Genomic DNA, 27,747 nt, shown 5'->3' with positions numbered 1-27,747 from the left:
ATCTCTGCCTGGGCTGTTCTCTCATAACTCGGACTCATATGTTGTCACTGATCCTTCCAAGTAGTCAGTTCTATTCTAACGCCACACACCTGCCTTCCTGAAAGCACCATGCCGGGCACAGGCACACAGTGAAAACCAGAGCGCCCAGGGAGACATGGGGTGGGGGCCACGCTCCAAAGCGAAGACAGGAACCTAATAAAAACAGCCGGCTTTACACACGTTAAACGGTTGTTAAAAAATGTACAACTACAGTAAATATGGCGCTTTATCTCAAACACCCTGACGCTGGCTTGTGAAGTGGGCATGGCGGGGTGCAGCCTGCGGTGCTCGAGCTGGGAGGGTCGTCCCGGGGAGCTGGCGGGGCTGGCGCGTGGTGGGCTGGGTGTGTCCGTGCGGCTCCTTTCGGCGGGGCGCAGCAGAGCGCCTTCACCTGGGGCAGGGCCAGCGAGCATTTCAGGCCTTGGCGAGGCGGCAAGGAGGCTCTGGGGTAGGTACCTCCAGGGCTGCGTAGAACGTGACCACTGAAAAATGTAAACACCGCGCTAGCCTGAGGCAGTCGGCAAACAGCCATCCTTTGTCGCCGCGGACCTAGTGTTTCTCAGACAAAATGAGACATAAACAAAGGAGTTATACTCAAATCGTTTCTTTCTCTTCTATCAATCATCGGAATAATTTGCATTTTAAAACCAGCATTACAGCAAAACTGACTATACACATATTCATTCATGACAGCAACGAGGCCTCCGCCCCTTCAGCACGGCACTCAAAGCTCATCTTGAACTGGTTCTGCTTTCCTTTTCCAGTTGTATATCCTGTTCCATGTCACTGTCCATGCTTGTCCTATCGCTATACCCTATGTCTGGCCAGCTTTCAGATTCAGGTATCCATCCATGACTGTACTTTGTAAGCATGTCTTTTAAAAAAAACCCAGTTTATAGTGTTTGCTTTTTAAAGTTAAAATACATTCAAATAATCACTAATTGATTTCACAATTATGCGGCCACTCGAGGTACAAATTCTCCTGAAATACATTATACCAAGCCTTGTCATAACTAAGAAAAGCTGAGCACAAAGAGTTGAAGTCAAAATTTTATTTATGACCAGAATAACATAAAAGGTTTGTTTTCCATGCTTCAAAAAGAAAAGGTCTTAAGCAAGTCTCTGGCTTCTCTCATTCCCTACACGCCCCAACTTTCTATTTCTTGTTCCTTACTTTCCCTATACCTATGGGGAGCTACACTGCCACCCGTGGGGAGTGTCCCAGGGCTTGGCAAGAAATGTCACATTCAAAATAAGCAGCCTCTGGGAGGTAAACCTAGCAGGGCCTCTGCCACAGTCACAGAGCGACTCCCGGGCACAAGGCCTGCACCCAGCGCGCCGTGTCTGCCCTGGAGGAAGCCTGGCAGCGTTCCCAGTGCTGCAGGCCCGCCCCCAGTCTGGCCTCCCTCGCGCTCTGCAGGCCCTCCGCCGGGCCACAGGAAGCGCATTTGGAGACAACGGAAGGGCTGGCCGCACCCCGCAGGGTGGCTGGGAGAGCCTGGAGTATACACTCGCTCCCAGCTCAAACTTGGTCTCGTGCTCCACTCGGAACTTCCCAGCTGTCAGTCACAAAACAGACTCGCACCGCACGGGGCTGCACTTGTGACAGGGCCTCCGGGTCTCCGGGACTCCGCTGCCTCGCACGCCAGACCCGCCGTTCTTGGGGACTGAAGTTACTAACATCGCCATTCCCAAGCGGCCCTGCTCAGCTCGTCTTTCTTTGAGAGCACCCGCGCGCTTTACTATCTAACAAGGGGACAGACAGGCTTGCAAACTGTTTACAGTAACAGACGTCTCCACGTAAAAATTACCAAATATAAGTGTCTAGTTTCTTATTTTCTCTTTGGCAACTACTGTTGCTTGGACAGTCTTCACTCTCTCCTTGTTATTAGAAAAAACCACCTTGACAAAAAGGGCATGTCACACGGGCATCAGGGACACCAGAGATCTCCCTTCCTGCCAAGCTGGCCCCTGAGGTAGTTGTCCATCAGTCCTCACAAAGGACACCTGCAGTGTGTCCGCTTCCCCGCCCGCGCAGTCCCACACGCACAGCGGAACTCTTCACGCGGCCCCCGAGGGTCCCGCACCCACAGGGCCCTTCCGGGGCGTGACGGGTGAGAGCTGAGATCCCACGTGGAGGTCTCGGAACGTCCCTCACGGCTGGGTATGGCACTGCGGTTACAGAGGCCGGTTTTCAAGTTGCAGGTTTTATTGGTTTTAAAGATTTCAAGACCCTCCAGCATCATCTGTTTAAACCAAAAAGAAAGGAATATGAAAATGTTATAGTTCAGCTTAAAAAAGTTTTTGCAATAGGATTTCTATTTCAGAAACATGGGGCCAACCCAGTGGCACAGTGGTTGAGTTCGCATGCTGTGCTTCAGCAGCCTGGGATTCGCAGGTTGAAATCCTGGGCGCAGACCTACACACCGCTCATCAAGCCATACTGTGGCAGCATCCCGCATACAAAATAGAGGAAGACTGGCACAGGTGTTAGCTCAGGGCAAATCTTCCTCAAGTAAAAAGAGGAGGACTGGCAACAGATGTTAGCTCAGGACCAATCTTCCTCAGCAAAAAAAGAAAAAAAGAAACTGCTTATGGTTTTTCTTATGTGCTAAAGACTTTAAAGATGCCTCCATAATGGAAATGGTAGCCATTGTCTAGAAATGGCTTTGTGAGTTATAAATACCATCAAAGTAAATTATAACATTAGGTTTGCAAAGATCTGTGGAAATCTCAACCTATGAATATGAGTGCTTCTCCCTTCTTAAATGGCCTGGGGCGGGGGGTTGTTGTCGTCAGTGAGGGGCCAATTTCAACACACATCGTGGGAGTCTGAGAAAGTGCAGAGAAGGTAGGCTCAGAGGACACACACACAGGACTGCCGTGCGGCTAGGGGCCTGCCACCTTCCTTCAAGCGTTGCAGCCTGCCCGTGTGGTCAGCAGCACTGAGAAGATGCACCTTGGTCTCTCTCTGCAACAAACAGACCAGAGAGCTTGCTCTAAGTAGACATAATGCGAGGGAGAAGCAGGTTGCTGGTGTGGGTGCATCCAGGGGATCCCCAGCCCATGGGGTGGCTTTCCTACTGCTCTCTAAGGGGAGTTGACCTTCCACACAGGGGGGCTGTGGGAGCCACCTGAGGAGGCTGGAGCAGAACAGGGGCGTGGGCAAGAAGAAGGCAGACCTGGGCAGTGATCTAGGAGAGCAAGGAAGAGGCACTCCAGGGTGACAAGCAGGCAGCAGTCCAGAATGGAGCAGAAGGTCAGAAGATGTCTCAGGAAATGAGGGGCAGCATGACTGAGAGAATGCATACATTTAAAAAGACTGAGAAACGTTATTTTTTTGAACAGGAGAAAAGAGGAATCTAAAACTCAAAAAGAACAAAGCAGGGCCGGCCCCGTGGCCGAGTGGTTAAGTTTGCGCTCTGCTTTGGCGGCCCAGGGTTTCGCTGGTTCGGATCCTGGACACAGACATGGCACTGCTCATCAAGCCACGCTGAGGTGGTGTCCCACATGCCACAACCACAGGGACCTACAACTAGAATGTACAACTATGCACTGGGGGGGCTTTGGGGAGAAGAAGAAAAAAAAAAGATTGGCAACAGATGCTTAGGTGCCAATCCTGAAAAGATAAATAAATAAGTAAAAAGCAACACCAATATGCAGAATCCAAAATGGAGGCACAATTAATGGAATGTAAGGAAAAAACACATTTGACCTTGATACTGACAACATGTCTTGCAATTGGCACAGGAATCGTGATACTGAACCCATTACCACAACACACAAGTTGTCTAACCAGGAAAAATATTTACATTGTTTTAATAAAGTAAACGCTTTTGCTTTCCAACTTTTAGAATCAACCTGTGGCCGGCCTAGAGGGCTCATTTCCTCCCCGTCCGGTAACCCCGGTGACCACACTGCCCTCCGAGTGCGCTCAGGAAGCGAGAGGAGGATGGGGAGGCGGGAAGCGCAGGGCCCATTTCTGCCCAGTCCTCACACTGGGAAGTCAAAGCAGGCACACAGGTACGTTATTTAAAGAAGCAGAAATCACACACTATGAGAAGCTGGAAGGAGAGGGAGGGGACAGCACGAGTGAGCCACATCACCTGTCTTAAAGTCCAAAGAGACTATTTAAATTAATAGTTTAAATCCTCATTCAGTGATAGAGATAACAAAAAACACATGATTTCAAGTGGTTTTCTCTGGAGACTAAGGTGACAAGAGTCAGGACAGTAGCTGCCCTTGGGCAGTGGAGGGTGACGAAAGGGTAAGTGGGGAAGGGCTCCCGACCGTTCCGTTTCTTCAGCGGATGGGCAACACCGGATGGTGCATCGCTCCGTGAAAGGTCACTGGGCTGGCCTTACAATTTGAGGACTTTCTCTGTGTTTTTCCTCAATAACATGCTAACTTAAATAAACTACTTTGTAAAAGTGGGTACCTCTGGGCAGTTGGATGTGCGCATCATTCCTTCCACCCAGGGCCGAGGGACACTAAACAAAGCCCGTTGACTGAAACACCTACAAACAAGGCGAACGGCACCAGGCTCCCGACAGAAAGGACCAACGCTTTACCCGTATCTGACGGTCGGAGTTTTTTGGAAGCTTCAATTCCATTCTCTTCTAACTTCCTCTTCGCACAGTCCTGGCATGCATTACCTGAAAGATGAAAACTTTTGTTAAAAAGCTTATCTATTCTAGAATCCACCCTCCAAGGACCAGTTTATAAATCTGATTTTACTGGCCCAATAATCCCTGCCATACACTACAAATTATGTCTATCAAGCTAATGCTTTTTCCAAAAGAAAAGGATGGTTCCAGAAGTCAGAGGAAGCAACTCTAATGAATGTGTCCTTTCACATGGAAATAAGGCACAAGTGGAAAGTGCCACTGGTTTATAATTGCCAAACGGAAGCCCATCCGCACTGGGAACTGCCCTATCTGTGCATCCACTGGGACAGGCAGGGAGCCCAGGCTGCACTCAGTGGCCCTGCCCCCCCAACTGATGGACCAGCATGGAGGAGCCTGGAGCCAGGCTCACCCCAGGGGGGACGCCGGGAGCCACTGCGCTGTCACAGCTCGGTAATTCAGACAGAGGCAGAGGTGAACCAGCAAGAAGAGCACTCACGTTTCAAACAAGAACGACACAGAAAATTTACATGAAAGCTTAGAACCTTTGCAATCCAGATCGCGGAAGGGAACGGTCAAGTCCCCCCATCTTAGACTGAATGGCACAGTACCACAGAGCTTGTTCTGATTCCCGTCTCGGCTCTAGGCCAGGAAACTACTCTCAGGGGCCAGCAGAGGGCCCACGGCTGACAAAGCTGTGCTTCCCAGTTGATGTGATCTATTTCTGATCCCTTCACTGTGGCAGGGACCGTCATGAAGGCACCACTATTCATCCTCTCTGGTGGGGCTGTTTTAAGCCAGGCTAAACATGCCATGTGACAAGCAAGCTGTGATTTCACAGAGTGGCGGTAAGACAATGGAATGCGTAGGTAAAAGTCAGGCTGGTCAAAATCGAGATGTGCTTTACCCAACAATGTGGTGCTGTCCACTCCATCGGCATCTGGAGAAGAAAGGAAAACAGTGAGCAGAGCCACGACCTCAGGTCTCGTCGTCCTCGGGGCGGCCGCGGCGAGGCCTGCTGAGAGGCAGCACGGGCGCCCGGCGACGGGGCAAGGCCGCGGCCGGCTCGGATGCTGCTCCGGCCTGCGGTGGGATCGCAGGCTGGTCACCGTCCTCTTCTCTCCAGACCACCTGGGGTCGATGTGAGGACTGAACGAATGAACGTGTGGAGCACCTGGGCCGGCCTGGCACCTGCCGTCACTATTACTACTGTCATCGCTGCGACACCACCCTCTCCAAACAGAAGTACCTCACGAATGTAAGAACAAATGTCATTAAGGACACGGTCAGATCACAAATCCAAAGACCTTTCAGCCCCTGGGCTGCCTGTCGAATCCATTCAGCTGCCAGGCCTGGAAAAGGCCTCAGTGGGGACAGGAAGGCGCTCGGGGGGGGTGTGAGGGCCTGCGCCTCCACACAGTTGTGTGCGCGGAGGCAGGAGAGGCGGAGGTTAGGAGCAGAGACGAGGGGAACACCACCCTCTCCAGCCACACACACGGCCTGCTCGGGGACACACTGACTGCGTACTGCACTCTGCCGTCACTCCAGGAGCCCAACGCCAGCTTCCACACATCTGCGCACTAACTAGGCAATTCATTCCCCTCTCTGAGCTCGTCTCATCATCTGCGAGAGCGTCTACTGAGGAGCAGGGGATGCCGTGACTGAACAGGAACCACGATCAAGAACGTAAACCTCCCAGCAGGCGCCAGCGCCCTTCTCCTTAGGGAGAAACTGGCTACTGCCCTGCTTAGACTTCTATCAATGGAAGTGAAACTTAAATTGCTTCGTTTTGCTAATTATTAGCAATTGGGAAAAGGACTAGTGGGAACAAAACTCAGCTGTCGGATTATCTGAGCGTTTGGTTACCCATGATCTCAGCATCCTCTAGTCCTCCAGCTCACGGCCAGTCCCCTCCAGCCGACTTTGCAGTTAACCCGGTTCCGCTGTGTGGGCGCACATCTGCGCTTCCTCTTACAACAAAATGACAGTCAACACTGACCTCTCCAAGTCTGCCGTCATCCATATTTTATGATACCAAACTCAAAGCCCTTAACTGACGGGCTGAAGAGCTGCTCGATTATCGTGCTCGCTCCTGGCAGAGGAACCACGCCCCGGAGGAAGGGCCAAGAATGACTTCAAAGTTGCGCTGCACACAGTGGGCCGGGAAAGACGTTATGTGAAAAAAAAGTCTTCATAAAATCGTTTTCTGCCTCAGTAGTTTTAACTTGTAAAATGCAGACACGGGATAAAGGTGCGAGGGACCTGCATTTGTCGGGGCTCAGTGTCACAGCCGTGAGGCTGTAAGGTGATCGGGAGCACGGCACGCCGTCTGAAACAGGAATCAATGTGGACAACTACACGCACAGCTGGAAACTTTAAAGTGCTATTACCATCGGACCAGTTACCCCAATCTTCTATTTTTAAAGCACACAGAGACGTTTTTTCAAGGTAACTGAAGACCGGTGAATTTAATGGCATATAAAATTACATCCCAGTTTGATTTGATGGTGTATAAATTCTATCTCGGAAAAAAGCTGGAAGCAGCCTATGGGTTTTGTGTATTGAAGGGAAGCAGAAACCCCATACCTGGACTGCGCTGCTTGCAGATCTGCGTGGCCAGCTCTTGCACGTACCCCGGGAAGTGGTCGAAGCAGTCCCCGTAGGACACTACTTTAATCCCGTGCAAAAGCATGTCTGCTTGGTGCTTAAAGAAATGGTCTTCATTCTCTTTGAGCACAACCATGTAGTGCTCTAAATCCACCTTATTTGGCACTGAGTAAAGGAAAAGAGCTTGGAAAATCTGATCACGAAGGGTCTCTCCACAGCCCACAAACAGAAAAGATTTGGTGCGGTACAAGTTCTGGAGAACTTCCTGTGAAAAAACCAACAAAGAAACAGCTCACCTCAAAGACAGCAAGCTCTCACGACTCACCAGAGAGTAACATATTTGCACTTTTAAATCTTCGCTCCCTAGCAGGCCTTTCCCGAGAGCCATAGTGAGCAACACAGCTGGAAAGGCGCACACACTCTGGGCCCCGCGCCACGCTGGACAGGGGGACACGGTGCCATGATGGACAGACAGACGCGGCGCCGCACTCTGTGGACAGAGGCCGAAGCTGCGCTGCCGGTCTGCCTCTCGGCAGTCACGGGCGCCTCTGCCTCTCCAAGCAGGATGACCGGCCCAGGTCCCGATCAAGGTCCATGGAGATGCGCCTCGAAATAAGGACAGCTGACTGCACAGCCCACCCCGCCCACCAATCTTGTCAGTGCACTCAACTAAAATCTTCTAGAGTGATGGATAATTTTAAATTATTAAAACATCAAATAAGGACATTAAGTTTCTTTTCAAGTCAGAACTGTATACATGCAACACTTTGGAAGTAACATCTGTCTCAGTGGATCACAGATGGGAACTTTGTGGGAGGGGCGTGGTGTCAGGAGAACAGGGTTTTTGGGAGTGAGGGCAGGAGAGCTGAGGAGGGGCCCAGTGACAGGGACGTAAGGGAGGGGGCACAGGGGGAAGCAAAGATGATGTGGGGTCACTCAGGCATGCAGCAGGGCATCCCCAATTCAACACCCCGACATGTGAGAGAGAGGCTCAGCGTCAGCACAGGCATTCCTGTGACCCGCCGAGAGCATCACTGCCGGAGCCGAAGAGCGTCGGCCAGGCCATCCACTGGGCCACACCGCACCCTGGTCTGCAGGACTGGGGACGAGCACTGAGGACAGTGCTGACCCTGAGCTCGCCAGGGAAGCTGAGAAGACACTGTCGTCTCTGGGTGCTACAATAAGAGTGTACACAACTAGAAGGACCCACAACTAAAAATACACAACTATGTACCCAGGGGCTTTGGGAGAAAAAGGAAAAATAAAATCTTTAAAAAAGAGTTTACGAACAGCTGGGAACCAGTTTTCCACACTTTACTTTGTCTAGGATATCAAAAAAGCCTCACAGAGAATGAAATATTAAAAGTAGGTTTGAAAGCTAGAGACTGCTAAGTAGAGAAAGGAGAGGAGACAGCTGAATGAACAGAAAGAAATACTGAGTAGAGAGGAGTGGCCAGAGGAAAAGAGGAATATAGCGTGCAAGGCCCTGTAGGGCACACTGAAGAAAGTCAACTGTACCCCAAGCAACAGAGTCACAGAATGGTCACTGCGCATCTGCTCAAGATGCCGGAGCCTGGGCCCGGCCTGGGGTCCAGCCGAGAACAGCAGCGCATGCCCGCCCCAGCAGCGGTACGGCTCAGAGGGGCGGGACGCCTGGAGACAGGAAACTACCTAGATGGCTGCCAAAGGCCAGTGGCCACCAGAGTCCCAATGAATGCCACCAGCACCTAATTCAGGCGGGCCGTACCATGACTTCTGGGTCCTGAGTGACATCTTTATATCCTGATGGATCCAGTACCATCCCGCAGGGGTCTGTGTATAAGCCGTGAATGTGGAGGACTCCGTATCTGATGTGTCCTCTTGCCCACTGAAGGACCTACCAAAGATCAAGCCAAGACAAAGAACAACAATCGTATTATTTAAAACAGAAAGGAGGAGGGGGCCGGTCCTGTAGCCAAGTGGCTAAGTTTGCGCGCTCTGCTTCAGAGGCCCAGGGTTTGCCAGTTCGGATCCTATGCACGGACACGGCACCGCTCATCAGGCCATGCTGAGGTGGCGTCCCACATGCCACAGCTAGAAGGACCCACAACTAGAATATACAACTATGTACTGGGGGGCTTTGGGGAGATGAAGAAAGAAAAAAAAATAAGGGGGCCCAGCCCGATTGCGTAGTGGTAAAGTCCACACACCCCACTTAGGCGGCCCAGGGTTCACTGGTTCAAATCCTGGGTGCAGACCTAAGCATCACTTATCGAGCCATGCTGTGGCAGGTGTCCCATGTATAAAGTAGAGGAAGATGGCCACAACTAGAGGGACCCACAACTAAAATATACAACTATGTACTGGGGGGATTTGGGGAGAAAAAGCAATTAAAAAAAAAAGAAAAGTTTGGCAACTGCCAAAAAAAAAAAAAGTAGAGGAAAATGGGCACAACTGTTACCTCAGAGCCAATCTTCCTCAGCAAAAAGAGGAGGATTGGCAGTGGATGTTAGCTCAGGGCTAACATTCCTCCCAAAAGAAAAAACAACAACAACAATGAGGAAAACATTCATGGTTTTTCAAACCTACCTTGGAAAGAGTAAGGGAAATGTTTCAATTTACAATTATAGCTTCAAAATCTAGGAAAAACAGCTGTTGGCGCTAGTTATTCCTGTCACATCATATCAAAAAGAACTTTAAAGACAGAGACAGTTATGTGGAAAACACTTTAACATCTGAGATTACAGCAAACTGTTAAGACTGATTACTTTAAGGGGATTATGAGGACTTCCTTCTAAGTTATACATTATATTTTAATTACTGCTAGGTATATATTGTTTTTATACCCAGAAAAATATATATGGAAAAAATAATTTATCAAATAGCTTTACATTGATTTCATTTCAAGATACAGAACAAAGGTCCTTAAAGAGACGCGCGTCATGGCGATTCCCTTTTATTTTCGTGCTGGGGGCTTTCACATCAGCAGCAGCACTGCCGCACCCAGACAGACAAACACCCGCAGCTCTGCCAACACAAACAGGCAGAGGAGCCAGCGGGCACTGCTGCTAAACGCCACCTGCAGTTTATTTCTGGAGACACTGTGTGCGGTAGTGAGCAAGCCTCACAGACGGGACCACAGCGCTCGGCCACGCAGAGCAGGTGTTCTATCAGTGTCACTGACGGCTCGAGAGAGTGCGCCTCTCCCGTGAGGACGGCGTCAGCCCAGTCCCCGCGCGCCTGGAGGTGCAGTTGGCCTGCGCCCCACCACGCTCCGTGAGAAGGGCTGCGGGGGGAAGCCCGTGCCATCCCAAATGAGACACGGTCTCTACCTGCTCCAGCGTCCTTGTCACAGGGCGGGGCTGAGACCTCTCTGCAGAGCAAAGCAGACAGCCTAAGTGCAGTCTTCCGTGGTAGCAATAACACAGACTCTTTAAGCAAATACACCACAGACACAAACATGTCACAAAAGAAATAGAGTCAGTAAAATGAAACTATGTTCAACCTTAGTAACAAAAGAAAGAAAAATGTACAGTGTCCAACTATCCAATGAGTGACATGTATTTGCTCTGTTCCATACACCAGGTACTGGCAAGACACGGGACACGGACGTGCCCTTACACAGCTACTGGGCATGTAAACTGCTCATCTTTCTGGAAAACAATCTGGTAATTTATATCATCTGTCTTTAAAATAGTCATACTCTTTGACCCTGAGACTCTTCTAGGAATTTATCCTAAAAAAACAAACAGAGGGACACAAAGTGTAAGGATTTTCACTGTAAATATTTATAACTGTGAAAATATGTGAATAATGATAGAGGGAGGGTAGCAATTATAACTTAGTCTTAAAATTCGACTGCCACTTAAAATCATGCTTTAAAAACAGCTTAATGACAGGAGAATGCTCACAGTATATTAAAGGGAAAAAAACAGGATAAAAACTTTACATATATTTCAATCACAATTTGTTAAAAAAAAAAAGGTAACAACCAAAATTCACAGCAATAGGACTGTGGGTGATTTTACTTTGCTTAACTACTGTCTTTACCACCCACATTTCCTACAATAAAGCAATGCGCACGGGAAGCCCTTGCAGACCTGCAGGACAGACACAGACAGACAACCAGAGCGACAGTCAGGAGTGCTGAGATGGGAAGGGCGGCACCCTCCATCCCCGCGCCCTGAGGAAGAAGCTGGCACGGCGTCTATGCTGTTCCATGGGGAGAGCAGCCCCTGAGAGCTGACAGTCAGCACCTGTCATCGGTACTAATTTTCTGCTGTGAAGACGAAAGCTCATGCCACACCCGCGGCTGCGCAGCCGCTCACAGGAGGGGCCTCCCCCTCCCGCCCGCCACCCGGCCCTCCGGGCCCTCCGGCCGAGCCCACACCTTGGTCTTGTCCTTCAAATCCAGAGACTCCATGGGCTTGTTCTGCTGCTGCCCAAAGATCTCCAGCAGGTTGTCGTAGTTGGTGGTCAGGACCATCGTGCCCCGCTCCATCAGGCTGAGGATGGACTGCAGCACCAGCGGGTTCTGGATGTGCTGCTCCAGGCTGTCGAAGATCTCCATCAGGCAGTCCTGGAAGAAGTTGGGCTTGGTGTCGCCTGTGCGCTAGGGAAGGGAAAGGGAGTTACGGAACGTCGCCTCTCCACGACAGCTGAGCCCTGAAGCAGGCAGCATTCTGGGTGCTGGTGAGAGCAGTTTAAAGAAAAGAAAGAAAACCTGACCTCGCAGAGTTCACTAAAACTCTCCAGGAGGGAGACAGATAATGTGCAAATGTGTCAAGAGTGATAAATGCAGTGGGAAAGTAAAGCAGAGAAAGAGGGACAGGAGCTGCTGGCGGCGAAGGGCAGCAGGGGAGGAAGCGAGGCCTCTGCAGAGTGTTCTCAGCAGAGGGAAGAGCAAGCGCGAGAGCCTCAGTGGGTCCAAGTGGGCCCTTGTAGCAGGAGAGCAGTGAGGGGATATGTCGGCAAGGGAGGTCAGAGAGGTGACCCAGAACCAGACCGTGTGGGGCCTTGAAGACCACGGAACAGACTTCGGCTTTCCCTCTGAGAGAATGACAGAGGTACTGGGTTTCTCTTCATGGTGCTCTAGGAAATGGTGTGTCTTAACAGCATCTTAACTAGGGGAAAGACAGCATGTCCCACTGCTGAGAGTCAACAGGATGAGGAGGGAGATTTGGCCCTGGATGTAGCAACCAAGGTCATTCACTGGTGGCCTTGACAAGGCTGCTTCAGTGGACCCTGGCTGGGGTGGATTCGAGAGGAGAGATAAGCAACTGGTGACAGCAAGTACAAACAACTCTTTTGCAGAGTTCCACTGTGAAGGGGGGCAAAGAAACGGGTGGCAGCCAGGAGGACGCAGAGGTCAAGAGGTTTCATGCACTCGCAGGAACAGCACCCCTTGCGCAGCCTCTGCACGAGGGGTGGCGGGATGGGCAATGGAGCCTGGACTGCGCATTCGCCTGTAATACCTCTGCCCATCCTCTCCCTCACCGCCACCATCTGCCTCGGAGTGTCCGTTCACCCCCAGGCCCTCTGTCCCTCTTTATGTCAGCTGTCACAGACTCCCAGATTGTCACTCATCCTGCGGCTCTGGACACTCCCTTTTCTGACACTCTCCTCTCCCTCCCCAATCCCCAAAACCCTTCCGATGTTCCCAGCGGGTCTTTCATCAGCACACCTCCCCATCTTCATCCTCTTTTGTGAAGATTCTACTCCCTCCTCCACTGAAAACGGGCCCTCCATTCTCTGAAGCCCTCACTCCTTGGCCCAGTGAAGATGTCAGGGGGCGCCTGGCTCATTGTCAAGTTCTCTCCAGCTGTACTTCTGTCATCGTTCACAGTGGGTTACTCAGATGATCCCTTCTGTGTCACGGCCTCTAAATTCCTCTATCACTCTCCCTCAGTGATTGTCCCATCTCGGCCATCCACACCTATAGTCACATCCCAAACCTTATCATTACCAAGAGGGACCCTTTCCAGAAGCTCTGGTCCAGTCTCCCCGTCCAACCTCTCCCTCCCATCGGGCCAACTCTCTAGCACCTTGGGCTGCCAGGACAACTTCAACCCCATCAAGACCTGCAGACCACTCACCTGGCTGCCACTGACCCACCGTCTCCCACTCCCCTGCCGGCCTAACCTCCCCATGAAGCAGCTTAGATGCCATAATTTACCACAACTACTCCCTTACATACACCTTCCACTCCCCTGCCCTTCCCCAGCTTTGCTGGAACTCCCTGGCAAAACCCCAGGTTGATAAAGCCAACTCTCTACTTACTCCACACCTGTTCTCACCCTGCTGAACAGAGATGGGGAAACAGCCATTCTGACTGGCCTCACTTTAACTCTTTTTCTACGGAAGTTTTCAAAAATACACAAAAGTAAAGAGACGAGTAGAATAAAGCTCCAAGAACTCATCTCCTTGGCTAAACAAGTGTCAGCCCAGCTGAGCTCTCTTCAAATGCCAGACCTCATGTGAACGGGCCCCTCAGTGCTGCTGGCAGGCCTACAACGCTTCCGTGGCCCATGGGCTCTTCCCCGCTTCTGTCCAGGAAGGGCTCAGCAACTTGTCTAGGAAGGGCTAGAGAGCAGTTATTTTAGGCTTCACGGGCCCCATGGTCTCCGGCGCCAATACTCAACTCCGCTGCTGAAGCACGGACGCAGCCTAGACAACATGTAAACGAACAGGAGCAGCCACTAGTGTGCCAGTAGAACTTTACTTAAAAAAAGGCAGCACCCAGCCCCTGTCCTACGATGCTAGTTGCCCCTTATTAATAGAACGCTCACATGCGGTACAGTCACCCAGCTAAAAGCACTCCCCAGACTCTGGTAAAGCCAGGCAGAGCATGTGTAAACTCAAGCCAACGAGTGAAGACAGAAGTGACACACGCAACCTCCATGGCAGGCCCCTGCAGGGAGAAGGCACGCACCCTGCACTAGCCTCCCCTCCCACGAGCCGAGACACGCACACCACTGACGGCAGGAGTTGGGGCAGCTAATGGTGAACATCAAGTGGAAGCTGCATGGGGAAGACAGCAGAGGAACAAAACAGAAGCCTAGGTCCCCAACACAGTCAAGCCACCGTGCTCTCCTGGGGCTGCCTACCCAGATTTTTCTGTGAGAAATAGAAATGTAATCACATTTCAGCCATGCAGTTTGAGGTCTCTTTTTACAGCAGCCTAAACTCTCTTAGTCTCCCTGATGACCACTGCAGACTTTTCCAGGCTCCCTTGTTAACCCTCCAACATCTCCTCCCTGCCCTGACCTCATATGATGGCAGTGCTTCTTCAGTAAATACCGAAGGAATGAGAAGAAATCTGCCATGAGCCTCTACCACATCATCTAGCTTCCCAGTGTTTGCGCCACACTGTGGCTGAGCTGTGCGATGACGACTTGGCCATGCACCTGTCTGAGGCCGACCCCACTCCTGCACCAGCCCCACCAACGAGAGGGCATCGCTCAGCAACCGTCTCCTGTATCACTGCGCTTTTCCTCTCCACTACGTCGTTTCCACCTGCAGACAAAGAAGCTCTAACTTCTCCCACCTTAAAATGTTTTTAGGAATCACATGTCAACCAACGAGATGCGGCTGGCCTGCTTAGAGCAAAACCACATCTAAAGGAGACCCCTTCACTAAGTGAATATGAAATCACAAGGTTCATCCCCAGTGCAGCAGGATGACACGCCTGAGAAAATCTCACATATTCAGGCTCCATTTAACAGGGGCTAGTTGAGGAGCCCCACACGGTACCTGGCATCACCTCTGTTTAAAGAGATGATATTCTGATGGACTGAAAGATTTCTGGCTCATCAGCCCAACTCTGCTGAGAAATGAGTGCAACGTAGTCTTGTAGAAATTTAAATATTAGATCCACAGATTCACCAGTCCAGCCCAGAAGTTACCCCCAGAGAGACCTGCGGAACTTGTCTGAAAAAGACTTACAGGTGACATCTTCCGGATCAGATCATGGGCAACAACCAGCAGGTCCCGGTCCTTCATTACTTTCCTGCGGAACTCGGCGACGTCCCCTGGGTGAAGCACCTCCAGCTGCTCTGCGGCCTCGATGATAGCCTCGATGCAGCTTCTCCACGAGCAGAGGGCAGGGATCCCCGGGGCCACTGCAGCACTGACACCGGTCCCAATGACCAAGAGCAGTTCCTGGGGCTGTTTCCGGATGAGGCTTTTCAAAAACTTTCTACTTAAAAACAATGGCGAGAGAATGAAAGTCAACATGGAAGTATCGCAACCATGAAGAAAAGCAATGCAGTGTGGGAGTATCTGTGAAGCGTTAAGTCAGATAAGGCCGGCACTGGACACACACACTCCCGTCGCTTTATACTAACTGGGAGATAAAGCCTGTGTACTACATTTCACATGCTCTGTCCTCACTCCATAAAAGACTTGGGGACAGTTGTGTCTCACTCATCTCGAGTCCCCCGTGGTGTTCAGCACACATTTGCGTAATATATATTTGTAAACAGGAGGCTCAGCAATTTTGATTCCTCTGAAGCTGCAGAGAGCCTGTAAATATGAACTATGATGACAAAAAGATCCCTGCTTGCAGTGACAGATAAGAAAATTCCTCACAAAATGCTGGTTTTCTGCCACTTACCAACCCCAACCCCTTCCAGGGTAAGCACCGCCCCATCGTGCACCGCTAGAGCAGGCCCGCCCATGCGCCGCTGACGGTGCGAGCAGCCGTCCTGTGCAGCACAGCACCCCCAGGCTCAGCCGTGGCCTCCGATCACCAGCCGCTTGCTGTGGAGACCAGGCCACAGCCACCTCCCTAGGCAGAAAGAGAACTGCCTTCTGGAACATTTCTTATGTTGAAGCAAAGGGTGGCTACACAACTGGAGATCCCTCCTGACCCAATGTTCTCACTTCACTTTGCCTTAGCAGGTACGAGACAACACACGAGTAGACTGGCGATGGACACTAGGAACCCGCTGGAAGGTGGCTGACTTTATTTACCTCGATTTCTGTTCACTTCTAGTTGTTGTCTTTTCCACTGAATCCATCTGTGAATCCTAAAGAGAAAAATTAGTCAGATGAGACTTCTACTTCCCAGATAAAAGCTGTTTTATTAGTTCCCTGGAAGAGAGTTAAGACTGGAATCAAAATTAAAGGTCCTGAATCTTTCTTTAAATTAGAATACCTGAAAAACATCATATACAAAAAATGTACATCCAGAATGTTTCCCAAGCCACCGTTCCTAATACTGTGTGAGCCAGGCAAAGGCTCCGATTCGGATTCTCCGGAGCTCTACAGTGGCCAGAATGGGAAGGAACGCACACACATCGAGTACGGATGGTGGGAGGGCTCAGCGCTGGGGGCTTCATGCTGGGCCCCATCCCTCTATCCAGAGGGGCTTCCAGCTGACACGAGCACCATGACTTATCACAGAAGGACGCAAATGGCAAACAGCCTAACACAGTTTCTCAGGGCCAGACAGGGTTTCTCAGGGGAGCGGCAGTGCTCTCGAGGGCTGAGTATCACACTTGAGAGGGACATGACACTTCTCAGCAAGTGTTCCAAGGGGCCAGGCCTCCCCTCAGCTGTACTAAATCCAGGCCAAAGAAATAAGCAGACTAAAAGGACAATTCCTGGCTTACACAAAACAGGAATCTTAAACTAGCTAGGTCTTTACTGCCAAACTATCTCTACATTCTACAATTTTTCCAGAATCACATTTTCTCTCTAATTCTAGGATATTTACTGTAAACAAGGAAATAAACAGAAAAATAAAGCTTCAAAAGCCCATAATCCTACTACCTACTAGCAATAACTTGTTAGCATTTGTGTATTTTCCCCTGGACATTTTTTTTCATTAAAGATTAGCACCTGAGCTAACAACTGTTGCCAATCTTTTTTTTTCCCCCTGCTTTTTCTCCCCAAATCCCCCCAATACTTAGTTGTATATTCTAGTTGTGGCATGTGGCACACCACCTCACTGTGGCCTGACAAGCGGTGCCATGTCCGTGCCCAGGATCTAAACCAGCGCAACCCTGGGCCACCGAAGCAGAGCGCACGAACTTAACCGCTCGGCCACGTGGCCAGCCCCTGGACTTTTTACTTTAAAATTCTCACATCATTTGAGACCATGGTTCATATCCTACTTTCTTCATGACTTATAAGAAAAGCATTTCCCTTATGTTATTAAAAACTATTCATAAATACAAGTGTAATAGTTATATCCGCGAAAGTCTCTCCTATTGACATACCATCATTTCTTTATCTGCATGCCTACTGCAGGATGTTACCACAATACTCTGACAAGCGTCTTTGTGCCCAAAGCTTTTTACTTATTTTGAAATTACTTATTTAGGAGAGATTTCTGAGAAGCAGAATGGCTGAGTTAAAGAATATGAACATTGTAAAACATCTCAGCACGTACCATCAAACTGCTTTCCAGAAAAGTGGTCAGCAGAAGAGGGAAGTGCCTGCCTTGCTGTATCCTAACCAGCACTGATTGAAAACCACCTCTTTACACGTGTAATCTTTTTTTCCTCAATTAGAATCAGGTCACCAAAAATACTTTTCCAGGGTAAGGAAACAAGGCTTAGTCAGTCTATAAGCATCACTAGATTTTAGAACTAAATGGGATCCTGAGAACATCCCTGAAAATGTCAACAACTTTGTGCCTTTGGACATTCCCCGCCTCCTCCCCCGCCCGGGGGAGAAAGTTCCGAGCTTCCGTCAAACTCCCAAAGGTGTGTGGGACCCTCCGCCACTGTTAAGAAACCACAGTCCGTAGGCAAAGAAAAGGCTGCTCACAGACGCCCGTCACCTGCCCAAGGGCAAAGGCTGGCAGAGTCGGGGCTGGTGCTCTGCCCCAACCCCATTCTCCTTCACACTGTGGAGTTACCATCAGAGGCACCAAAGGTCAAACTGTTTTTTTTTTAACCTACTAGATATTTTCTAAGGAAAGTAACAAATATTGGGGTTTTCTACTATGTTATATAATCCTAGCATAAGTAACCCTGAACCCCAGGCCTGAGATTTCAATGACTGGCTTAACTATTCACCAATCCTGTTTTAACAACTACAAAATAAGAATTCTTGCTAACTGACCAAGATTTGAAAGCTCAGGAATCTCTCATATGAAAAGCGCTCTGGAAGTTCAAATTTCTAAGTCAAACCACTCAGGCTCTGAGCTGTCAATGAGCCCCCGCCCCCACTTCCTTTCCTAACCTCCCACTGCAGGACAGAACACTTGAAGAGTCATTCCTATCCAATCCTATGTGAAAAGTGAATGAGACTCTTATCAGTCCACTAACCCAACTGCCCCCCACAATAATCCACATCAGTTTAAAACAGTTACTCCTTCCCACCTACGGGAAGGGGCCTTTTATCTCATCCTACTCTACATGACATTTTAGAATTTTTTTTTTTTTTAAAAGATTTTATTTTTTCCTTTTCTCTCCCCAAAGACCCCCGGTGCATAGTTGTATATTCTTCGTTGTGGGTCCTTCTCGTTGTCACATGTGGGACGCTGCCTCAGCGTGGTTTGATGAGCAGTGCCATGTCCGCGCCCAGGATTCGAACCAACGAAACACTGGGCCGCCTGCAGCGGAGCGCGCGAACTTAACCACTCAGCCACGGGGCCAGCCCCTAGAATATTTTTTAACAGTCACCATGGTAAAGAATTTTAACAATCCATCTCTAGTTCTTTCAACTATTGTTCAACTGCTTTCAGTCTGCATATATGAACAATTATAGTTACAAACAGAAAACTTAAATATTGTATTTACACATCTGCAAAAAAGTATGATGAACAAATTAAACTTTTGTGGGCTAGACTTAACCCCAAAATTGAGTGATTTCAAAGTTTTCCACAAGAACAAGTCACCACTGTCAGGACCGAACATTTCCACAGCAGGTGAGAGCCCGCATTCCTGTGGGGTTTGCTGCTGGTCTAAGCGCTCAAACCTCCTTCTCCACCTGAGTCTGAGGAAGGTCTGGAGCTGGCTCCTCACAGCACTTCAAAGAGAATCACACAGGCCCAACTCAACAGGCAGGTGTGCCCCAGACTTTACTGACAGGGACCTTTAAGGGTCAAATAGCCAACACAGGAAGTACTCATTGTATTAAAACTCAACACAGTAACTCTGGAATGCTGAACTGCATAGCTGCCCATGTTTAGACAGTCACAATTCATCGCAGCACTACATGTTTAAAGACATTACCTCATTTCCTGTTCTTCCAGCAGCGTAATCATCAGAGCCAAATCTCACAATAACCTAGAAAGTATCCCAAATACCTCCTTGTTTTTAAACCAAGGGCCAAGGAGGAGATTTCCCAGGCGCTGAGTGCCCAAGCCTAGAAGTGCCAGGAGGACAAGCCTCCGGCGCTCTGCTCCCATCCCCAGCTCACTCTCCTAAGCCAGCCGCATTCCAGACAAGAGGAACAAAAGCCTTCAGAGGCCTCTGAGGAGCTGCATCTGTTGGTTTCCTTGGTGATCATGTCGTCACCACAGTTTGCAGCCCTAAAGCCAAGTCATCATAGCAACCCATTTTTTTTCAAGGACCTATCAGCATTTTCTGAAAGCAAAATCAGGCCCCAGCACGTATTTGTATAATAAGCAGTTCCTGTTCTTTTTATCTAAAGCCATGAATAAAAGTCTTAACATGATGTTTTCTGCTTAAAATTTGAGATCAAGAGTATTTCATGAACTAGCTTGAGAGCGGCCAGAGGCGGCCTCATTTCTGAGTCCCCAGCATCTGGCACTACACAAATGTTCATGAAACTGAGGCCAACACAAAAGAGAATCAACTACAAACACTGAACGTGTTATTACAGCTGGCAAACAAAGCCCCACCCGCCGGCTCCCTGACCTGAAGCCAGACTGTTAACCATGCCCCATGCCTCCTGGTGTCCAGGCCCTTGTACAGTCCCCTCACTCACTGACTCTGGGACTGGACATGTGACCCCTTGGGCCAAGTAGCCAGGCTACCTGGAACTACTCAGCACCAATCAAGCATCCAGATGGCCACTGCACGGGCAACCCCAGCGAGACCAGCGGAGAGCTGCTGAGCCAGACCCAGGCACTCACGACACGCTACAGAACGAGCCGTTGTCTGAAACACTCATTACCACCACCGTTCTACATTGCCATGAAGAGCAGAGGGATGGGAAAGAAGCCAAAAGAATCAGGAGGAAAAAAGAACAGATCAATGAGTGAGAGTCCATAAAGTTTTGAGGGGGAGGAAGAAGATGTTTGTCAAGAATAGTAATTATTAAAAGTAGCATAATAAAAAAATTAAAACTAATCACTTTTTCTTATAAACTACACCTTCACTTAACAAGCATAAAGCATGAATTATAAGTTTCAAGTCTGTGGGATCCTCAAAAATTTCCTTAGAAAAACTTTTTTTTTTTTTAAGGATTGGCACCTGTGCTAACAACTGCTGCCAATCTTTTTTGTTTTTTTCTGCTTTATTTCCCACACCCCCCCAGTACATAGTTGTATACCTTAGTTGCAGGTCCTTCTAGTTGTGGCATATGGGACGCCGCCTCAACGTGGCCTGACGAGCGGTGCCATGTCTGTGCCCAGGATCCAAACCCTGGGCCGCTGCAGCAGAGCGCGCAAACTTAACCACTCAGCCACGGAGCCGGCCCCAGAAAAAACTTCTAAATTTCTTTCTACAAACAGTCATTTGGGTTCAAGTGGTATGAACGAGCGCTGACGGGAGCTCCCAAGCTGCATAGCACCTGATTACAGGGAAGGAAGGGAGCGTGTGGTCGACACACTAAAATGTATTCCTCTTCCCCAGCAGGGGAGAGGACGTCGCCAACATTCATCAGTCTTCACGAGCTGGCTGTAACTCACCTGTAGTCGATCCAGAGAGTGATGGAACAAGATGCCCCCAAATTTGTGGAAACAGTCAGATGCAGGTCACTGTGACTGCAAATGACCTGCTTCATGTGAAGGCCTGGCAACAGAACAGGCCATTACTCAGTAGTGTCCCTCTGCTACTGTTACAAAGTAGCCTGCACGAGACACCATTTATGAATGTGCCACTAAGGGTAATCCACGTAACCAGAGTGGTTCCTAAGCACTGGAATGTCCTTAAGGGCGGCCACAACCTACCAACTGTACTCTACACAGGGCAGGTCTGGTAGCCTGGGAGCCATAAAGCAAGCTGGTCCCAGTCCGCCTCCACCTGTCAGCATTTTACAGGCCTGCCCTCGGCTATCACAGCTCAATGACACTAACACACACTGGTCGTTAACACTGTCCTCTCCCTTTACTCTGATTTGATTCCCACAAACTGTCTTTTTCCCAGCAATCTGGTTCCCCATGTAGACTTGGGAAGGGGGCCGTGGAAGCAGAAATCATTGGGAAACAAGGGTAAGTTTTCAAGTGCATCTGATAGTCATACTTCTAACCACAAATGAAGTCACCTGGGATCTGGATGAGCGATGCATTTCCACTTCCATTAGCAGGAGCAGGTTCACTTGAGCTGGAAACAAGGCGCAAATGGACACAAAAGCCTTTGAACTGCAAAGGAGACGCTCAGCCCCAGACCCGGACAGCTCCACCAGAAAGGGCCGGGGGTCGGGGGGAGCCAGGGTCTGGAGACAAGGAAACACCAGCACATTCCCAGCCGTGAGGCCTCTGCCTCAGTTTCCAAACCTGTCAAATGAGAAGTCCATCACCCACACCACTGCCTGGATTGTGGTGAAGACCTTCAGTTGAAGATCTGGAAGGCACTCAGTCAACTGTAAAATGTTTACCTTTTACTATAAACTACCTCACAGCCACCTTTCTCCCTCAGCAGCAGCGGGCTTTCAAGTCCACACAACTTTTCTAAGGCAGTCACCACAAGTACATATTAACTTAACCACAGGCCCGGTGAAACTTAATCCCGGCCATTACTAGTAAGGGAGCTTCAGGACGAATTGTTTTCTTCAATTTACAGAAAATACAAAACCTTCATTTGAACACATGCTACCTAACCAATCACTTTTTAGTCAGTCAAAATGAATTATGACAGCAAAAATGCTTATTTTGTAATGATCAAAATGTGTTCATTTGCTTCTTGAAACCAGTGCCTCCAAACAGAGCTGCTTGGGCATATCCATTCAAACCAAAACAACAAACCCCATCACTGATAAAAAAATTTAAAGGTCAACAGTTTAGTTCAAAAAGCAACGCTAATTACTGACACTTTCTGCTCCCTTACTAGAACCCAGGGAAAGCACTAAGCACCTCACATCCACTGTCTCATTTACACTCTCAGAACCCTATCAAGTGCTATTATTACCACCTCTCACCTGGCCCAGGCACGCACATTAAGCCTTTTTAAGAGGCCAACCACCACGCTAAATATAGTCTTGCATGTTTTCTCCTAACATCAGTGCGGCTCAGGATGGCAAACAAACATCCCCGACATTTTACTAGAAACCCTGCCAACTGCTAAAGTGTTTGCTGTTTAACAGTGTGTCCAACAGACGTGACACGTCACATAACTTAAAGAGACGTGTTACTTAATGATAAGCCAATAATGGCAAAACAGAGGCCAAAGGCATGCTGAACCACCAGCACTGCTCCATCCCAAGAGCAACAGAGATGTTCTAGAAAGTAAACCTCCAATGAAACTCAAAATTATAGACTTCTAGAGCTGGAGGAATCTTATAGGTTATGTGATGCCAAATACCGTAATTTTATAGAAGTGAAAAATGAGCCTCCGAGGAGTAGTGACTTGGTCAAGGCCTGCAAGGAGTCAGGCGCAAGCTATACACTCACTCCTGGCTCCCGGCCCATAATCTCGCCACCATCCTGGCACTAACCAGTCCACCGCGACGCCAAAACTTCCTGTAAGGCACTCACTCCTACCTTTTTACCACCGTTCTTTACAAATAAGCCACACAGTGTGGCTGATCTGCAGTTTCACCAGCTTCTTACTCCATTCATTTTCCGGAAATGCTAAGAGAAATAGCTGCCACTAGGAAGATATGAGGCAGCAGGAAGAAGCCTTGGGCAAAACAACCAGCTCACAACAGCTTTCTGTTGGGTCTACACCGGCTCCTCAGACCACTGGGAACAGATAAGGAGAGCACGTGGGATTTCGTTCCTCGGGGGAAGGAAGCAGGATGCAGCACAAAGAGCCCAGCCTTAGAAGTCAAACAACTTAGCACAGGGGAGGTTGTTTACTCTCTCTGAGCCTCCAATTTCCTTTATCTGTGAAAAAGGAATCTTACACCTCATACAGTTATTGGAAACATTAAAAACATTTAAAAGAACAAAGCCTAGAACAGTGTGTTTCCCACCACACGCTCTGTGTGTGATGGGCTATCCTTCTTGGACTTAATTAATTAAAATTAAATACATTTTAAAATTCAGTTCCTGTGGCACTAGTCACATTTTAAGCGCCTGGCGCGTACTGGAGAGCACAGACACAGAACGGTCCCGTCGTGGCAGCAAGTTCTGCGGCACAGCGTCCTCCCAGTCTCCCCACCCCAGTCCAGGCTGCCACAAACAGTCCTGGGGTTTCTCTTCCTCCGTCTCTCCCCCACTCCCTTTGCCACTCCCTTAGAGTCCTCACAACTTGTCTCGACTGCTGAGAGCCACCCTGCCCCCAGTTTCAGCCCTTCCAGTGCCAGGCTGCCTCCAGAGTGACATTCCTGACACGACACATCTGAACTTGCCTCTCTTCCAAGGGCTTTCCATCTCTTTCAGGACCCCCAAGCCCACCTTCCAAACCCTCCATGATCTGTTCCATTTCTGAGAATCAGCCTCTCTTCACCCCGCCCCTCCGGGCTAAGTGTGCGTCTCCCGCGTGGGTGCTGGGCTCACCAGGACACACAGACAGTGACGCGGCTGAAGCCCTCGGTGACCATCTGCCCTACCGGCAAAATGACAAAACCTGGCCTGAATGGAGAAAAAAGTTCCCCAAGTCAGTCCCCAGGCAGAAAACCCTAGGCTCAGACAGGAAAGAGCTGGAACACCAGTCTTTTGGGTCTAGACTTCAAGAAGCTTAGCGATGCTTGAGGAAGCCACGACCCCGCTGCCACCACCCTGGTCCAGGTCACCTCCACCTCCCACGTGGTCCTGCTTCCTCCAAACAATTCCACCACACGACAGCCAGTGACTGCTCAAAAACACGAAACCCATCTTCACTGCCCTCCTTAGACCCCTCAGCGGCCCCCACGCCCTTCAAGTGCCAAATCCTCTGCTGGGCTGCATAAGCTCCTTGTGCGTTGGTCCTGGCGCCCCCGGAACGCCCCCTTTCTCGCCAGTCCCCACCTCAACCCCTGCACTGTTGAACTCTCCCATCTGATCTCCTCCCCGGAACACTTCCCTCCCTCCTCTCCAGGACCCATTCCTATCCTCCCTCAGCTCTAGCTGGACCGTCACCTCCTCAGGGAGGTGGCAGAAGCAGTAATTCAAGACAGGGCGCAGGGCATGCGCCTCAGGGAACAAAGCAGGGTCCCCACCGAGAACCTTCCCCACCCAGGGAGGCAACATCTCCCCACCGGCCCCGGAGGGACCCCCGCTGCAGCGCACTTCCCGGTTTCCACGGCCTGCCGTGCCCGGTGCCCGCCTCCCCGCCTCTTCACACCCTGCCCCTCGCATGGAATGACCCCGGTCGCTCCTCCTCCCCTGCAAGCCGCCCCGCACAGCGCCGTCCTGAGAAGCTGACCCCACTCCCGACCCCACGCTGGCCGAGTTCGACGCTACCGCCCTATTATTACCCCACGTAAGAACTACCCGCCGGCTTCACCGCCCCCTGCAGCGGGGCGCAGCACTGCGTCGGCTCCGGCTCTGGGGCCACCTCCTGGAAACGATCGGGCCTTCAAAAGAAAGATGTTAGTCCCAGAAAGGAGAAACCAGGAGGAGGAGACGACCTCCAAGCACCCCGACTCGCCCAGGGCCCCCGCCCCGCACCAGGCGCGTTCTCCGGGCTCCTCCGCGGCGCCGGGCGAGCGTCCCCGACCGGCGTTGAGTCAAACCCCGGCCCCGCCGCGGCCCGCACCACGGCGCGCGACCACGCCCCCGCCCGGTGACACGGGGCCGCCGGGGGCCCCTGGAGCCCCCGCTTCTCTCGTTACCGCCAGGAGCGCCCCCCGGGCCCGGACCCAGGACGGGGCAGCCCAGCCCGGGGCCGCCGCCAAGGGGCGCCTCAGGCCGGGGGCGGCCGGGGGCTCTCAGGAACCGCGGACCCCGAGGGCCCCCGAGCCCAGGGAACGTCCCGGAGGTCTCGGGCTCGACAGTCCGGAAAGCGGAAAGGGCCGAGGGGGCCGGGGGCCGGGCGCCGTCCGGGAACCGCGGCCTGTCGGGGTCCTCGAGCCGGCCAGGGAGTCGGGGGTCCTGAGGGGCTCTCGCCCCGGGCCTCACCTGCGGCGCCGCCAGGACGCTGCTGGAGCTCGCGCCGCCCCCTCCCGCTCAGCGGCCCCCCGTTTCGGGGTCTCTCGCGGGCTGCGCGGCCCTCCGGAGCCGGCGGCCGCGGCAGCGGCGGTCGGCGGGCAGGGGGCTGCGCACGCAGCCCGGGCGGGAGACGGAGCGGACGCTGCGGGGCCCTCCCGGCCACTCCCGCGATGCCGCCCGCGGCACCGCCGCAAAGCCCTTCCCCGCGCGCCCGCCCTCGCCGCTCGAAAGCTCCGCACCGAAACCGACGGCCCCGCCGAGGCCGGAGGCCCGGCCCCGCCCCGCGCCGCCGGCCCCGCCCCCCGGATTTCCAGCGCAGGCGCAGTCTAGCGCGCGGAGAGCGCTCGTGCTTGTCAGCCTGGGAGCGATCCGAATCGCTCGCCGCGCGTCCTCAGTGTCCTCATCTGCGAAATGGGGGTGCGCGCACGCTGCAGGGACGTGGCGAGCCTTGAGAGGGATCGAAAGCGCCCCCTGCAGCCGCGTCCTGCGTCAAGCTCGTGCACGGCTGCAATCCTCCAATGCCGGGGAGTCTAGGGTCCCCAAACACGCCCTGCCTGCGAAGATCCTGCACACCTGGAATCGCCAGTCCCCTCCCCCGACCCGCGCTCTTTTCTTTCAGAGTTCTTATCACGCTCTGAAATTACCTACTCTTGTTATTGTCCATCCCCCCCCCCCCCCCCCGCTTCCCGCCATGAGAGCCGGGACCTTGTCCTCCGTGTCCACCCCTGGTACCCAGAAGCTAGAACCGGGCTGGGTACACGCTTGGTGCCCAAATGCTTGTGAATGAGTGAGTGTCCCCCTCGTGCTCTTCCCTTCCCAAAAAATACTCCTCCCCGGAGGCTGAGAACGGGACCAGCTTGGGTTCCGATCCTGTAAGGCCCTGTGACCTCGCCCATCTGTACCCCAGGTTCCCCGGGGACGCTGGTCGTGCCTGCCTCCTGGCGTGGTTGAGAGGCCCAAACGAGATCATGCGTCGGTGGGCTTGGCACGGGGGCACGCAGCTGGTTTAGTGTCCTCTGGTGATATTATCCTGGTGGCCCCCTCCTCTCTTTCTCCGCCACTGGAAGTCTTTCCCTTCCCCGAACGAGACCCACCCGATCAAAAGCCACTTCCTCTTGCGAGCCTTACCATCCTTCCTGGATCCGCCCTCCTGCCCTGCCCAAGCTGGCCTGAGTTAATAATTTCCTCTCCCTTTAGCACGTTTTTTTCTGACTGGTTTTAAAGTTGGCTGTTAACATACCCCACCCCACCCCCAGCCCACACGGAAACCTCCCATTTGTGAGGGAAGCTGGGCTTGTGAATTTCAGCAGCCTATGAACTTTTGGGGGCCCAGAGCCTAGGAACGGTGCGGGGGGGCCGGTGACTCAGGAGTGAACTAGGCAGCAGAGATGGGCTTCCTACGTGGAGCCCCGCATTTGCCTGAGCACTTTGCACGTGGTTCTTCATTTAGTCCTCCAAACAACCCTATGAGGAAGTTGTCATCGTTATTATTCCCATTTGACAGAAGAGGAAGCTGAGGCCCTGCAAGATTTCCCAGGCAGTCCCATGCCTCAACCCACACATGTAACCACCACTGCATACCGCTCCGCACCCCTGGGCGCAGGATTAAACTGCAATGCAATTCAGTTCATGGGCACCTGCTCCTGTGCTGAGTGCTGGATGCCCAGACCTGTAAGAGACACACACCTCGCCCTCAAGGAGCTCCCAGGCAGGTCCAGCCCAGTGGCGCTAGCAGTTAAGATCGCACGTTCGGCTTCGGGGCCTGAGGTTCGCTGGTTTGGATCCCGGGTGCGGACATGGCACAGCTTGACAAGCCATGCTATGGTAGGCATCCCACATATAAAGTAGAGGAAGTTGGGCACGGATGTTAGCTCAGGGCCACTCTTCCTGAGCAAAAAAGAGGAAGATTGGTGGGAGACGTTAGCTCAGGGCTAATCTTGCTCAAAAAAAAAAAAAAAGAGCTCCCAGGCCCCAGCATGAGCTTTAATAAAAGGTAATAAAAGGGACCCTGTGGGCTAGGAGCTGTCAGAGGCCAGACCCAAAGTGCAGTGGGGCCCTCAGTGGGGTGTCCCAAGGTGATGGAGCTGAACTAGTCAATTCAGCCCCAGCCGAAGCACAGGCTGA

At 51.4% G+C, this 27,747-nt stretch overlaps 1 protein-coding gene across 50 annotated transcripts; it reads right to left on the bottom strand.

Annotated features, from left to right (window-relative positions):
* Positions 1-1,076: 1,076 nt before the first annotated feature.
* Positions 1,077-26,740, bottom strand: FAM118A (family with sequence similarity 118 member A). Of its 50 annotated transcripts, none has more exons than XM_070600452.1 (11): positions 25,144-25,437; positions 24,951-25,049; positions 21,657-21,888; positions 16,224-16,279; positions 15,195-15,447; positions 11,641-11,862; positions 9,019-9,147; positions 7,251-7,536; positions 5,572-5,604; positions 4,611-4,694; positions 1,077-2,285 (listed from the first exon to the last, which is right to left on the bottom strand). In XM_070600452.1, exons 3-11 carry the CDS (start codon positions 21,690-21,692, stop codon positions 2,266-2,268), a joined length of 1,119 nt encoding a protein of 372 aa, XP_070456553.1. In that variant the 5' UTR covers positions 21,693-21,888; positions 24,951-25,049; positions 25,144-25,437; the 3' UTR covers positions 1,077-2,265. The 50 variants fall into 50 exon arrangements, with proteins under 50 accessions (XP_070456553.1, XP_070456547.1, XP_070456552.1 ...); XM_070600446.1 differs by having other exon boundaries at positions 15,195-15,450; positions 21,657-21,715; positions 24,967-25,049; XM_070600451.1 differs by lacking the exons at positions 24,951-25,049; positions 25,144-25,437 and adding exons at positions 23,092-23,292; positions 23,904-24,786.
* Between the last annotated feature and the right edge of the window lie 1,007 nt (positions 26,741-27,747).

Source organism: Equus przewalskii, chromosome 29, assembly GCF_037783145.1.
Source record: "Equus przewalskii isolate Varuska chromosome 29, EquPr2, whole genome shotgun sequence".
Taxonomy (NCBI): Eukaryota; Metazoa; Chordata; class Mammalia; order Perissodactyla; family Equidae; genus Equus; species Equus przewalskii.
This window is presented reverse-complemented; position numbering and strand designations above follow the sequence as displayed.

Excerpts from the sequence above, each read along its gene's own strand:
- FAM118A (XM_070600428.1), bottom strand. The coding sequence starts at position 26,593 with ATGATCTCGTTTGGGCCTCTCAACCACGCCAGGAGGCAG. Across the intron at positions 16,280-26,554 it reads TCAACCACGCCAGGAGGCAG|GATTCACAGATGGATTCAGT; the intron begins GCACGACCAGCG and ends TTTTCTCTTTAG. Across the intron at positions 5,605-7,250 it reads CTGCAAGCAGCGCAGTCCAG|ATGCCGATGGAGTGGACAGC; the intron begins GTATGGGGTTTC and ends TTTCTTCTCCAG.